Source organism: Chrysemys picta, chromosome 4, assembly GCF_011386835.1.
Source record: "Chrysemys picta bellii isolate R12L10 chromosome 4, ASM1138683v2, whole genome shotgun sequence".
Classification (NCBI taxonomy): domain Eukaryota; kingdom Metazoa; phylum Chordata; order Testudines; family Emydidae; genus Chrysemys; species Chrysemys picta.
Window position 1 is genome coordinate 113,804,344 of NC_088794.1, and position 14,417 is coordinate 113,818,760.

At 45.8% G+C, this 14,417-nt stretch overlaps 1 protein-coding gene across 24 annotated transcripts in view; it reads left to right on the forward strand.

Annotated features, from left to right (window-relative positions):
• TTLL5 (tubulin tyrosine ligase like 5) overlaps window positions 1-14,417 on the forward strand; it is a 222,163-nt gene that overhangs the window by 158,724 nt on the left and 49,022 nt on the right. For 20 of the 24 annotated variants that reach the window (XR_010601104.1, XR_010601107.1, XR_010601108.1 and 17 more), the window contains one exon: window positions 5,643-5,841. The exons of 3 other annotated variants lie outside the window; for them this stretch is intronic. Coding sequence is in view for 15 of the 21 variants with exons in the window: in XM_065595548.1 (XP_065451620.1) it covers window positions 5,643-5,841 (199 nt within the window). In the remaining 6 variants the exon portion in view is untranslated. Of the gene's footprint in view, window positions 1-5,642; window positions 5,842-6,253; window positions 6,527-14,417 lie in introns of all 24 variants that reach the window. One more of the 24 variants, XR_010601105.1, reaches the window with a different exon arrangement.

The window sequence follows — 14,417 nt, forward strand, 5'->3', positions numbered from 1 at the left end:
TATACGCTAAAGATTCATATGTCCCTTCATGCTTCAACCACCATTTCAGGGGACATACGTCCATGCTGATGATGGGTTCTGCTGAATAACAGTCCAAAGCAGTGCGGACTGATGCATGTTCATTTTCATTATCTGAATCAGACGCCACCAGCAGAAGGTTGATTTTCTTTTTTGGTGGTTCGGGTTCTGTAGTTTCCGCATCAGAGTGTTGCTCTTTTAAGACTTCTGAATGCATGCTGTACACCTCGTCCATCTCAGATTTTAGAAGGCACTTCAGATTCTTAAACCTTGGGTCGAGTACTGTAGCTATTTTTAGAAATCTCACATTGGTACTTTCTTTTCGTTTTGTCAAATCTGCAGTGAAAATGTTCTTAAAATGAACAACGTGTGCTGCATCCGAGACTGCTATAACATGAAATATATGGCAGAATGTGGGTAAAACAGAACAGGGGATGTACAATTCTCTCCCAAGGAGTTCAGTCACATATTTAATTAACGCATTATTTTTTTAATGAGCATCATCAGCATGGAAGTGTGTCCTCTGGAATGGTGGCCAAAGCATGAAGGGGCCTATAAATGTTTAGCATATCTGGAACTTAAATACCCTGCAATGCCAGCTACAAAAGTTCCATGCAAATGCTTGTTCTCACTTTCTGGTGACATTGTAAATAATAAGTAAGCAGCATTATCTCCCATAAATGTAAATAAACTTGTTTGTCTTAGCGATTGGCTGAACAAGAAGTAGGACTGAGTGGACTTGTAGGCTATGAAGTTTTACATTGTTTTGTTTTTGAGTGCAGTTATGTAACAAAAAAAAATCTACATTTGTAAGTTGCACTTTCATGACAAAGATATTGCATTATAGTACTTGTATAAAGTGAATTGAAAAATACTATTTTAAAATCATTTTTATAGTGCAACTATTTGTAATAAAAATAATATCCACATTGATTTCAATTACAACACAGAATACTATATGAAAATGTAGAAAAACATCCAAAATATTTTAAAAATTTCAATTGGTATTCTATTGTTTAACAGTGCGATTAAAACTGCGATGAATCGCAGTTAATTTTTTTGAGTTAATCGCATAAGTTAACTGCGTTTAATTGACAGCCCTAGTTATTTTACAAGGTTAAAGAAGGGAAACACACACACACAAATGAGTTACAGTCTTAGATTTCAAAAGGTGATAATAGCTGCTATATATGCAAGTGCTATATATCCCTTAGGGCTTAAACAAACTAAGCAGCTTAGGGATCCTTTGCTAATTCTTAGAAATATTGCCCCCTCCGAATTCCAAGTAGCATAGTGGTGATAATTTCTCTTTAACCAGGATTTTTATTCTCTTCCCCCAGCATTCAAGCTGTGATGGGACAAGGGCTTGTGCATGACCAGCTTCATGGGGAAACAATCATCAGTCTTTTGTCCACTGATGTTCCACAATGTTTTCTCTGGTGTCTATAGGCCTTACTTTGTTGGGGAGGAGATGACACCTCTTGTGGTAAACTAGTATTTCACACTTGGTGATGCTTCTCCCCAGCTGTGGGGGTTTACAGTCTTAGCAAACATTTTTATATTTACAGAACAAACACTTAAATAATACCTTATAACATGGGATACAGGCCTCTACTAAGTAAGTAAGATTATATAAGTAAGATTAAAGAAGAACAGGAGGACTTGTGGCACCTTAGAGACTAACAAGTTTATTAGAGCTCTAATAAACTTGTTAGTCTCTAAGGTGCCACAAGTCCTCCTGTTCTTCTTTTTGCGGATACAGACTAACACGGCTGCTACTCTGAAACCTTTCATAAGTAAGATTAATACATGCAGTATTCTACAAGCATTTCATAAAGTCTAAACACATTCTTATAACACTAATACCTATTTTAACAATCCTAACGCACAGGTGAGCCAGACTGGTTTCCAGCTATGCATTTGTCAGTATTTGGTGTGGCCCAGGGACGTTGGCACGAGCTGGCACCTGGTCTACAAGTGTCTCAGTCATCCCTTACAGCATCAAATGTGTAGGTTAAATGTGATCCCTTCAGGTTTTTGGTATGACTCCTGCCGAAAGATATCTGCCGCTGCTCACCGTGACTTTAGCTCAGTGAATGTGTCTCTATTGCCTTCATATCTGACTCCTGCAAGACGTGCACCTTTTTCCTGAAACACAGATATGGGCCTCCTTTGTGTTTCATCCATTCAACAGCAAGTCTTGCTGGTTAGACTGGGGGCAATTTAAAGCTATCTTCAAAGGTGTTCACATCACATCAGTGTCTCTCTTTCACTTCATCATGGCTTGCGTAAGTTCAAGAAAGATCCCTATTCAGCAACCCTATCTTTAGCTTCTCAGGCATTCTTATTCATTGAAGGATAGAATTTATGCTGTGCAGCTTCTTAACTGGAGGAAGATCTCTGGGAGATTTGGGCGCTGAGCTCCAGGATCAATTGGGTACCTTGTCTGAGTGCCCTGAAAACTGCTTGACTCGCTTCACCCTCACAAGCCTTAGTTCTGTATTATGTCTTGATTCTCAGTCAGGATGGGAGCTGCACTTTAGAACCATAGGTGCCTGTCCCAAAGAGCTTACAGAAAGCAGCCATGATCAGCAGGACTCTTACTTTTTATTGAGTACTGTTAGGAAGGGTGATCCAGGTACATACACCAAGGAGATGGAGGATGCTTAATGTCAGTCAGACAGTTCAGACCACTAACATATTGATGACCAGAGGAATGTCCAGTCTCTAAATGGGGTGAGCATTGCTTGTTTTCCCTTGTGCTTGGTGGATTGTTAGTGGGACGCTCCAGGGATAGAATGGGGTTTAAAGACAGATGTGACCATGAAAATTACTAGTCAGGTACAAAATCTGTACGGAGAGAAGGAGGAGGAGAAATTGAAGGTGTGAGAGAAATTACACACCACAGGCAAATAGAATGTAGTGTGGGTAGTTTGTAATTGAGAGACCACAGCTCAAGATCCTTCCTTGCCATTGATGAGAGGGTCCTCCTCAGGCTGCCTGCTGAGTGCCAGACTAATTCCAGCTTTGCTTTTGAGTGACCTTCATATCTACTGGGGCCAGTGGGCATTGCTGTTTTGTTTTTTGGTTCTTCAAAGGATGGTCTGCAGTAATTCCATCTGTCCCCAGAGGAGTGTGTTCCAGTCCCAGCAAAATCTCCTCTGTTTCTCAACTGTGAGCATGACCCCCAATTTCACTGGGAGGAGCACAGCTGCTGCAGCTGTTTCACATGCTGTCAGAAGAGTCCAGGGGCTTTACCACATGGAAGTGGGGATAGAGTCAGGATCAGTGCAGTGGGAGAGCCAGCGTTACCCCAAGGATATGGGGAAAGGGCCAGATGATAACCTGATAATAACCAGTTTTGGGGGGAAGCATGGCTGATGAGGCACCAGATGGAGATCATTTCCAAGTTTCTAAATATGCCTTGTGATTGTGATACATTTCTTTGTATTTACACTTCTGGCATCTTGTGCCCAGTAGGGGGCAGTGTTGAGGGGCTTGCAACACTTCTCCTGCTCAGCCTGTGGCATATGCATGATGCACTGAGCTGAGCAATTGCGGGCAGAGCTGCAGGACAGGATCCAGCCATGTTGGAGAGCAAGGACTACACTGTTCACCTGTGGAAAAGAGGGGTCATGCACTCCTAGGCACTAGACACCCCAGAGTTTGGCTCTCCCTCATTTTGTCTGGGAAGGAGAGAAGTGACCAAGGAGCTGCAACAGAAACAACAGGAAAGGGAATATCTGAGAGGAGATAGATGGAAGGAAGGGGACTGGGGAGAAATAAAGCAGGTACTGTAAGAGGGGGAAACTGAAGAACAGTGAAATGCCAAAGACAGAGGACATTTATATATGTTGTGTTGTGTTAGGTGCAGTACAAACACATGGTGAGAGACAATCCCTGCCCCCAAAGAGTTACAGTCTGTTTAGAAAAGAAAGACAAATGGCAGGATGGGAAACCGAGGCACAGAGTGGTGAAGTGACTTGCCCAAGGTAACCCACTGAGTCAATGGGAGAGCCAGGATTAGAATCCTGATTTTCTGAGTCCCAGGTCTGTATTCATTAGACCACACTTCCTCCCAAGCATTTGGAAAAGAGGCAGAGAGGACAATTTAAGACTCAGTGAGGTGGGGTCAAAATCATTTGTACAGGATTCTAATTAGTTTTTTATATGATGATGAAGAGTGGCCTGTGGTATGGGGTCCCCTGCAGACAGCACAATGGAGGGGCCTGGAAAGTGCCTGAGATAGGACAGAGTGGCGTGGGTGCCCCACAGGAAGCAGGATGAAGATGCTGACAACCAATGTCCCTTGCTAGGCAGGGCTGCTTTGTTCCATTGCTGCTGAGAGTTTGGGTGTGGGGATGGATCCACTTGAACCTCTTGCGGTGTCCTGCCCTCTCCTAGTGGTTCAGCAGCAGAAAGTGTGTGTTGGGGGCTGGGTAACTGAGTTTGGCTTTTTTAAGATCAACCTCAAGATGTTACTCTGGATCAGTTTGGTGGCCAGGATTGCAGGGGAGACCGTACCAGGTTCAGGGAAGTCTGTGGTTTATAAATTCATAGATTCCAAGGCCAGAAGGGATGACTGATCATCTGGTCAGACCTCCTACATAACACTGGCCATAGAACGTCTCCAAAATAATTCCTAGAGTGGATCTTTTAGAAAGCATCCATCTGGATTTAAAAATGACTGTTGGTAAATTGGCCGATTGCTTAATTGTTCCAACGGTTAATTGAGGGGCTTTGGGTTTTTTGTTTTGTTTTGTTTTTTGGAACTCTATGAAGTGAAGAAACTGGGGTGACATTCCCACATCCAGAAACACTACCCCTTCTCTGCACTCGTGGTAGGATGCAGCAAATACAAGCATCATCTGTATCCCAGTCAATTACAGTGTGCACAGGAAATTTAAGGAAAGTCTGTACTTCACTACACATGAGATCCAAAGGGAATATCTAGACATGGGGCACAGTGGGAGAGAAGAATGAGCTCAGTGGGGACATAGGTGGCTCAAGCAATGGGACTTAAAGGTTTTATTGGGCAGACTCAGTGGACCATGTGGCATCTGGTCAGTGAGCACAGGGAATCTGGATTGCTCGGCTATCCCAGGTTCTCCAGGACATCTTGTGACCCTGTCACTCTGTCACCTGCTCTCCACAAAACCCATGGGCCTAGTGGAAAAGAGTGTAGTTCCCCCATTACAATAATCCTTAGCTCGGCCACTTAACTCTGGATCCATAACTCTGGGTGCTGCAAGGCTGACTGTCTCCCCTCAGTGTTAGCTAGACAGCCATGGTCATGTCCTAATGTCACTCTTGGATTTTCCCTCTTGTTTCTCTACAATTGTTCACCTTAGGCTTGGTAACAAGGATAGTAACAGGCCCAATCCAGACTTCCAGACACTCTCCCTGTTGGAGGCAGGTCCTCCTTACCAGGCCTACAGCTGACATGCAACATTTGTATCGTGTATTCTACTTGCCAGTGCCACCCACTTGTTGCTAATTGCATGCCTGTCAAGCTACTAGTGACTCCTTGGGGAGCAGTGATGCCCTGTGGGCAGCAGCTCCCCTGGCCTCGCATGCAGGGTAATGGAGATGGATAACGTGTGTGATGGCTCTTCTCTTCCCAGGGCTCTAAAGAATGACAGCTTTGCCTGGGAAGGAGAATTAGAGAACTGTGTCTACAGCAAGGTGACAGGAAGCCAGCTGGCACATCCCAAGTATCAGCCAACTGCTGGCAGCTATCAGCTCCATTTTGCCGTGCAGCAACTCCAGCAGCAGAAGCTTCAGTCCCGACAGCTCTTGGAGCAGAGTCGAGCCCGGCACCAGGTAACTGAGACAAAAGTCGGCCTGAGAGTGACCACTGCCGGTTTCTACACCTGTGGGCCGGCATGGGGCAGTTTCACACCCAGGACATAGCACAAGGTTTTGTGGGGAGGAAGCACCACTTGTGGGTTATGAGGACAGGACTGAACTTATATTCAGTGATTCTGATAGCAGCCTAATGCTGCTGTCCCTCTTGGCCTCCCTGCTGGGTCAGGATCCCTCTCTAATTGTCTATCTGAGTGCTGCTGCTCACTATCCTACCTAGTGCCTGAGTCAGAGCCCAGCCTCACTGGGCCCAGAGATTCTTTGTCTGTAAATCCCATAGTTGTGGTGGCATGTGTTTGTGTCCACCAAGGGCACATGTGGTTTACCTACACGGGTGTCATTGTTACATTTGTGTGTCTCCATTCCCCAGAGTCTCATAGCTGTGTTGGCATGTGTCTCGGCCCTGTCACGTTGGTACCAGCGGTCTCTGTTTCAGCTACAGCTTGACCAAGTCCTCTCCCACACAGTGCAGTACCCATGCACCAAACAATGAAGACTGATAGGAAAAGGACTTCACCACAAAGACCACCAAACATTACCTGGATTGCTTCATTCCTGGGGAAGTCTCCACCCTTCCTGTGAGGGAGTAAGGTTCATCTCTGCCAGGAATATTCTAAGACCCTTAGATACACAATAGACACAGGTATAGAGCCTGAGCCCAGGTGTGAGCTTCTCCCACACCTCCTAGGGCCTGCTAAACACCATCAATATCAGTCAGTGCATCTAATGTTTCCTTTACTTGCTAGGCACTCAGCCATTTGGCAGAGTCATTCCCTTGACACCATTGTAAGGGACAGAGGGAGACACAGTGCTGTCAAGGCAGGAAGAAAATGAAATGGGATCAAGATCCTTGTGTCCTGTATGATTCCCATGTAATGAATGGCAGTGTTTTGGCAGCTGGTCTGGAGCAGCATCTCCACACCCTAGATGGAGACCCTGCAGGGGTTTATAAAGCACCAGATACCCCATTTGTCATGGAGGGCAGGGTTTCCTTCATTTTGATTGGTGTCTGGAACAGCAGTGGGGTTCTTCATGTGCATGAACCTCCACTCAGCATAGATTGTTTGACCCAGGTTGGGGGAGCTATTGGTATTTGCTGGGCAGTCTGGCAGAGATGGCCTCAAACACAAGCAAGAACTAAATATGTGGGGACCCCACCCCCATATCAGGGGCATGAATTACTAGTTACTGCAGGGTCTCTAACAAACAGCTTAAGGCTCAATTCCCACCATTCTGTGAGGGAAATCAGAGGGGGAGGCAACTTCTGTCTGAACTGTGTTCTTTCCTTCCCCAAACTCCTCCTCCCCTCTCCCCTCCCCCCGCTTGCTACCCCTCTGAGCAGGAGCAGAAGGCTCTTCTTTCATCTCTGTCCAAGGGGCTCTGGGTGGGCAGCCGTGGCTGCTGCCGAGCATAGGGTAGCACTGCAAGCCGAGCTGGGCTGTGCCTGTGAGGAGGCTGGAGCTGACCATGGGGGCCTGTCTGAGCCCTCTTCTAATTGCCGACATTGAGCTGATGTTATTTTTGGCCTAGGGCAGAGCCATTACTCAGGAGTTTCTGTTAAAGTGATTCTTTGTTAAGCCTCCACTCCTCCCTCCCGCCCCCGTTGAGCCGAACAGTTCAGAGCTGCAGTATCGAGGCCATTGCCATGCTACGGGCTCAGGCAGCTCTGAAATTGCCATTAATGAAGAAAGAGATTTGCTTAACACTCAGGGTATGTCTACACTGCAATTAGACACCCACATCTGGCCCATGCCAGCTGACTAAGGCTGACGTTCCTAAGCTAAGTGGCTGTTTAATTGCTGCATAGAGGTTCAGGCTGCAGCCTGAGCTCTGGGACTCTCCCACCTTGCAGGTCCTAGAGCCTGGGCTTCAGCTCGAACCCGAACATCTACAGTGCAATTAAGCAGCCCTGCAAGCCTGAGTCAGCTGGCACAGACCAGCTGCAGGTTTTTAATTGCAGTGTAGACATACCCTCAGACTTCCTTGTATTGGAAGCCAGGTCTTAATAGAGAGAGTGTCTCTTGGATACATCTCCTCCCATTTGTCTTTGCCTGGTGCCAGACAGATCTCCCACCCCAGGCACAATTGCACTGACCTCTCCTGCTTAGCTGCCAGAGCACCCCTTCCCATCCCAACAGACTCACCATCACCTACCCTACCACCACCTCCCTCTCCTGTTCACTGTTGCCTGCCCTGTCACTGTCATTCACCACTGTTTGGCTCCCCCCACATACCCTTACAACTCCCCAATCCCATTACCTTCTCCCACTCACTTTGGCCCAAGCCCCATCCCTCACTCCCTTCCATGCACCACTGCCTGGTCACCATCCTGCTCATTTTCACTGTGGCCTCCTGCCTTCCCCTCTCACTCACTGCACCTGGACATCCACCCACCTGCTCACTATCACTTGGGCTTTACCCATCTCCCACTCATTGTCACCTAGGCCTCCTACCCCCCTACCTGCTCACCATTGTCCAAGCCCCATCCCATTCCACTCATTGTTGTCTGCCCCCCCCTTCCCCCCCGTCCTGCTTGCTGCACCCAGGTCCTCCTTGCTTTTTTCCCATTTCACAATGCCTGGGCCTCAACCCCTTGCAATGATAAAACATCTTTATGCCAATGACACCGATGGCTTGTGTATGACACCAATGGCTTGTGTGGCAAAAGCACACCAGGAAAGTATTTAATCACTGTAGCAGCTGGACATAAGGGGAGGAGCCAGGAGCAGGTGACCAGCCCACTCTGCGCACAACACAGTTTGGAAACCTCTGGCTTAAAACTTTTCCTTCCATCTCTCTCTCTTTGTCTCCTTCCTTCCCCCATTCCTCACTTCCTTCCACTTGCTTTCTCCCTCTGTCCTCCCTTGCCATACCTTAAATCTGCACTCACAAAAAGCCCTTTTCTGAGGTGGCATCTCATGCTGATGAGTTTTCCTCCATTCCTTTTCTCAAGCAGTCTGGCTTGGAGGTTGGGAATGAGAAGTGTTTATTGGCATCCTGAGGTAGGGCCCACAGAAACCATGTGTTCTCGCAGGCAGGGTGCCTGGGGTTGGGGGAGGTCAGTGGGTAGCATCAATGGGTCTTTCACAGCCTTCCTCACCTTGCTGAGGGCTCCCTATGTACTGCACACTCGCAGTGCTGGGAGGGCAGCCTGGACACAACCAACTCTTGTTGCTCTGATCCAAGAAAATTCATTGCACAAAGCCAGAAAAATTCTGCATTCATCTGGGAGTTGCTCCTGCTTCTCAGAGCACTTAGCGCACTGTGTGTAATGTGGGAGAGGGGAGAGAAGACTGGCAGGATAATTTGGAGACTCCATCAGCACAGCCCTGGGGAATGGTACAGAGGAGAATAAGACCTTCACCTCAGACCTCTGGGTTTAGAGAAGTGCAGCACACCAGCCTCCAGGTTCCCTGGCTTTGGGTTCACCTCTTCTAATGGATCCTGAGTTCTTCCCTCAGAACCTTAATCAGGGTTGAGAAGTTGTACTAAATCTAATTTTATTCATTTTCCAGACTGTCCAGTTCCTGCTCCCTGGCACCCTTGATTCTGTGGTCCTGTCAATAGAACACTGGACTGGGACTCAGGAGACCTTGTTTCTATTCCTAGCTCTGTCAGGTCACTTGGGGACCCTAAGCAAGTTACTTCATTGCTTTGTGCATAGGCGCTGACTCTGTGGGTGCGCCAGGGCTGGAGCACCCATGAAAAAAATTAGTGGGTGCTCAGGACCCACCAGCCACAGCTGTTTGGCAGCGCCCCAATCAGCTGTTTGGCAGCTCCGGGAAGCATTTGGGGGAGGGTGGAGAGCAGCAAGTGGGTGGGGGCCTCGGGGAGGGGATGGAGTGGGGGCAGGAAGAGGCGGAGGGAGGGTGGGGCCTTGGGGGAAGGGGCAGAGTGGCGGGGGGGTTTCAGGGTAGAGCAGGGGTGGAACACCACTGGGGAAAAATAAAAGTTGGCGCCTATGGCTTTATGCCTTGGTTTCCGATCTGATACTGACACACTTGTGTGAATTGCTCTGTGAGCTGTGAATGAAAAGAATTATAGTAGTGCTGAGAACTTGATACTGTTAGCAGCAGGAAAAATGAAGCCCAAGTTTAAAAGGCCTATCATTTGCAGGGAGCATCACACTATCTGTTACTGAGAGTGCTTTGGACCCTGCATTCTGTGTATCTCCATGCCACAAAGAGGGTATTTCCATATGATGTTGCAATTCCAGTCATGGCTTGGGAATTGCCTTGGTGAGGCAACCCAGCCATTTCCCAGCAGCCTAGGAGCTCATGCCACAACTTCTGTGGTCACCTCACTGATATGTCATGTCCTTGAAAGGTGCCTTGTCTTATTGAAAGCAGTTTCTATTTTCCCCTTCTCTATATGATGTGTGATTTGGATGTGTCTGTCCACAGGCAGTGTGTAAGTGAGTAACAGCAGCACCATGGTGCATGATGCAAGGAAAAGCCCGGTCTCTGTGCTGCTAACAGACTGATGTGCTGGAAGTGAGCTGTATGCATAGAAGGACATGGGTGGCATATTTAAAGCCATACATATATGTGCAAAGGGAAGGCATGCTCTGTGCTGTACAAACTCTGAGGAGCGCACGATCTAAGGAGAAGTAGTTAGGGGAAGGAGAATAACAATATAGGCAATTTATATACAAGTCAACTTGATTCACTATAGGCAACATGGCAAAAATGAGTCTTAAAGAACCATTTAAATTTGGAAAAGATTGGTCCTTTTTGGAGGAGCTCAGGGATATTGTACCATTCAGAGGGCGCTGCACGGGAGAAGGCACAAGGATGATTGTGTGAGAATCTGACAGAAAGATGGAGGAGGTTGGGAGCACTGGCTGAGTGAAGGGGACAGAGACCCAACATGAAGCTTGACAAGGAAGGATAAGTAGGGATGGGCACAGTTATGTAGAGCTTTGAAGGTGATGACACGAAGCTTAAATCTGATACTGGAGTGGTTCAAGGAACAGGAGTTACATGATCAAACCAACAGTAAAGGAAGAAAGTTTATCAGCAGCAGCATTTTGTATGGACTGGAGGGAGCGATGAGTGACATGATCTGACCTGGATGTTGTTACCAGAGGTGCCCTTGCCTAGGAAATTAAACAATCAGTGTTTACTTTCTAATTGTTCCCTCTACTGGGGAGATGCCACTAATTGTCATGGAGGCTTCTCCTCCCCTATATAGGATTGTTCTGTCTGCTTAGCCTGTATCTATTGTATGTGTGTGGGCAGCTACTAGATCTAGAGCTTTATCCCAAACATTGCATATGGGAAATGGGAAATATGCTAAATTAAAACAACCCTAGTTCAGTCATATAGTGAAATGATCCCTATCAATGCAGCCTTGTGTCAGAAAGGGTCAGATAAAACATTCAACAAATGATAATGAGTATTGGGGTCACTCCTGGTTACAGTTTCAATCAATAGTTTAAATAGTTTTCTGATATAAATACTGTGTCCAGTTCATCCCCAGTTGCTAAATAATAATATACCTTTCAGAAAGTTGCATGGTCCCAAGTTAGTCAGCGTTTCGCTAAGCTAAGGAGATTTAACTTTCCCCATAACTAATTTCTTTTATTCTTTTCTGGATGTCCTCCAATTTGTCAGTGTCTCACTGGGAATGTGGGGCATTCAAAGCAGATGTGGCTGCACTAGCACTCCCCCCTCCTTGCTCTGGGTTGCAAGGCCTCTCTGAGAGCAGCCTAACCTGCATTGACCATTTTTGCTACCGTGTTGCATTAAAGAATAATTAGCTCCCCCCCTCCATCTTCATTCATTTCTTTTTCCCAGCTTTCTCACTTGGATTATTTTTCTGCAAATGTGTTAACTGCAGTTTTCCAAGGTGAATCAAATTTTTATTTGCTACCTATGGGGTCATATCTTTAGTTTATGTACAGGAGAACCTCAGAGTTACGAACACCAAAGTTACAAAATCACCAGTCAACCACCCACCTCATTTGCAACCGGACGTACGCAATCAGGCAGCAGAGACAAAAAAAAAGCAAATACTGTACAGTACAAATACTGTGTTAAACATAAACTACTAAAAAAAGGGGAAAGTTTTAAAAAAAAGTTTTGACAAGGTAAAGAAACTGGTTTTGTTTGTTTCACTTAAATTAAGATGGTTAAAAGCAGCATTTTTCTTCTGCATAGTAAAGTTTCAAAGCTGCATTAAGTCAATATTTAGTTGTAAACTTTTGAAAGAACAGCCATAATGTTTTGTTCAGAGTTACAAACATTTCAGAGCTCTGAACAGCCTCCATTCCCAAGGTGTTTGTAACTCTGAGGTTCTACTGTAAAATTAAATAACTCCACTGAAGTCAGTGACAGTATGTTGATTTATATCACCTGAAGTTCTGCCCCCATGTTTCTAATTTTGTTATATTTATTTATTTATTTATGGCAGCACACACAATGTGCCGAATGCTTTGCAAATATATAATAAAACCCAGTTTGTGTCCCAAAAAGCTCACAGTTTAAGAAAACAAACTTCGTACAAAGGGTTGGGTAGAAGGAGAAAGCATACAGTCAGTTTATTTTAACATATATCAAGACAGTCCGTCTCCTGAATAGTTTACAAAGTAGGACCCACTGTACTGTAATTTGTGAATTCTATTAATGTGCTCTCCTTTTCTAGATCAATAATGAAGTCCTTACATCAGATTGGCCCTTACACTGTCCACCCTGGTTCCACACTAGATTTCCCTTCCCACAACTCAGTATTTTGCCAGTTATTACTTTTTGCTCTTTTGTTTAGTCACTCAGCCAGTTTTCTACCATATCCACGCTGATTTGACTGAACTTTGTGAATAGATTTAATAGAAAACTGTAGCAAATGCTTTACGAACATCTAAAACCCCACCAAATTTTACACACTTATTTTGTAATTCTGTCCCAAAAGGCAATTATGTTTGTCTGATGAGCTAATCTTTATAAATCCTCATTTCTGCTTATTGCTTGTGATTCTGTCATTCTCAGGTTTAGTGATTATTTATTGATCTTATTTGCGGCATTTGTTCCATTACTTTGCTAGGGATAGATGTTGGATATATGGGAGGGTAAGTGGCAGGATCCTTCTTATTTCTATTTTTGAAGATCATTAGCATAACTGCTTTAGTTAAAACTTCTGGTACCTCCTCACTTTAATTGTGAGTAGGTACAGGAAGCTTGGTTTCTGCTTGCTGAGACCTTACCATGTGCCTCACCGTGACTGGCAGATTGTACTTGTGACATTTTCTAATTAAAAAGCATTCTTTTTGTGCACCTATCATTCTGTCTGTACTTTGTTTCTGTATAAAATGAGGAGAGGTGTGATCTACTGGTGTGAGCACAGGACTGAGACCCAGGAACTCCTGAGTTCTGACTCTAGCTCTGAGGGTGACTCCATCTGTGGCAGGTCACTTGCCCTCTCTATGGCCCAGAGTGCCCACCTACAAAATGGGGTTAATACTTCAGGCCTGTCTGCCAGGAGTGTTGTGGGGATTAATTAGCTAATGTTTTTGCAGTGTTTTAAAGATGCAAAGTCCTGTATTGTGCTAAATATTATGCAGATTTGTGCCCCTTGGAACCTTCCACAGGGGAGGGCATGAGTCTCCTCAGCAGCCAGTCCAAATCTCCAGCATTGTGAACCCTGTTCAGGATGTTTCCCTTAATAAAGTAATAACTGTTGGGTACTGGATGCTCCTGGGCTGTTTATATCAGAGCTTCTTCTATGCTTCAGTTCTCCCTAGAGCTGGACTCTGTGGATCCTGAATGATGAGGGCTCTCCTTCATGTGTGTATGTGCTGAAATCTCTTCCCATCCCTTTCTCTGTCTGGCCTCCCCTGCTGCCCTTTGTTTGCACAGTAGCTTCTTCTGGTTTCCCGCCCCGCCCCCATAAGGTTCACAGCAGGGCAGCATGCTTTGTAGCTGGATCCAGAAGCCATGGTCAGTGTCAACCCCCAGTCTCTACACCCTGGCTGTGGTGGAAGGCAGCCAGGATCTCAGCACAGTGTGGAGACAGAGGCCCTTCAGAAGTCTGTTGTCCCCAAGCAAAACAGCCCTGACCTTCCCTTAGGCAGGTCTCGGCCCTGTCTCTGATGATCAGCCTGTGTTATAAGAATTCTTGTTTATTCTTCCTCCTGGGTGACTGACCTTCTTGCCTGATCATGTTTGGGGAGGTGACATAGACTGTACAGAGCAAGAAGTTTGCAAACTCTAGGTGTCAGGATTTTAGTAACAAGGGAAAAGCACTTTTGAAAAAAAATTATTGTGCATGGCATCAAATGAGATGCAGTGAGGAGCGGTCTCTGGGTTGGGGAGGAAAGCACGGTGAGTGGGGAGACTCCATCCCTTCCCTGATAATATGATGGGCTCTCAGCTGTACTGGACTAAGCCAAGAGTGTGGTATTTACTGCCTTCCTCCTGACATGTCATTTATAGTTATGCCTGCTCAGTAATCCAGGATCAAAATGGAGCTGCAGGACGTGGAGAGGTTAACGAGGAGTAGAAAGCTCAGCAGAGCTTGTCAGTGAATTGTAGTGGAAA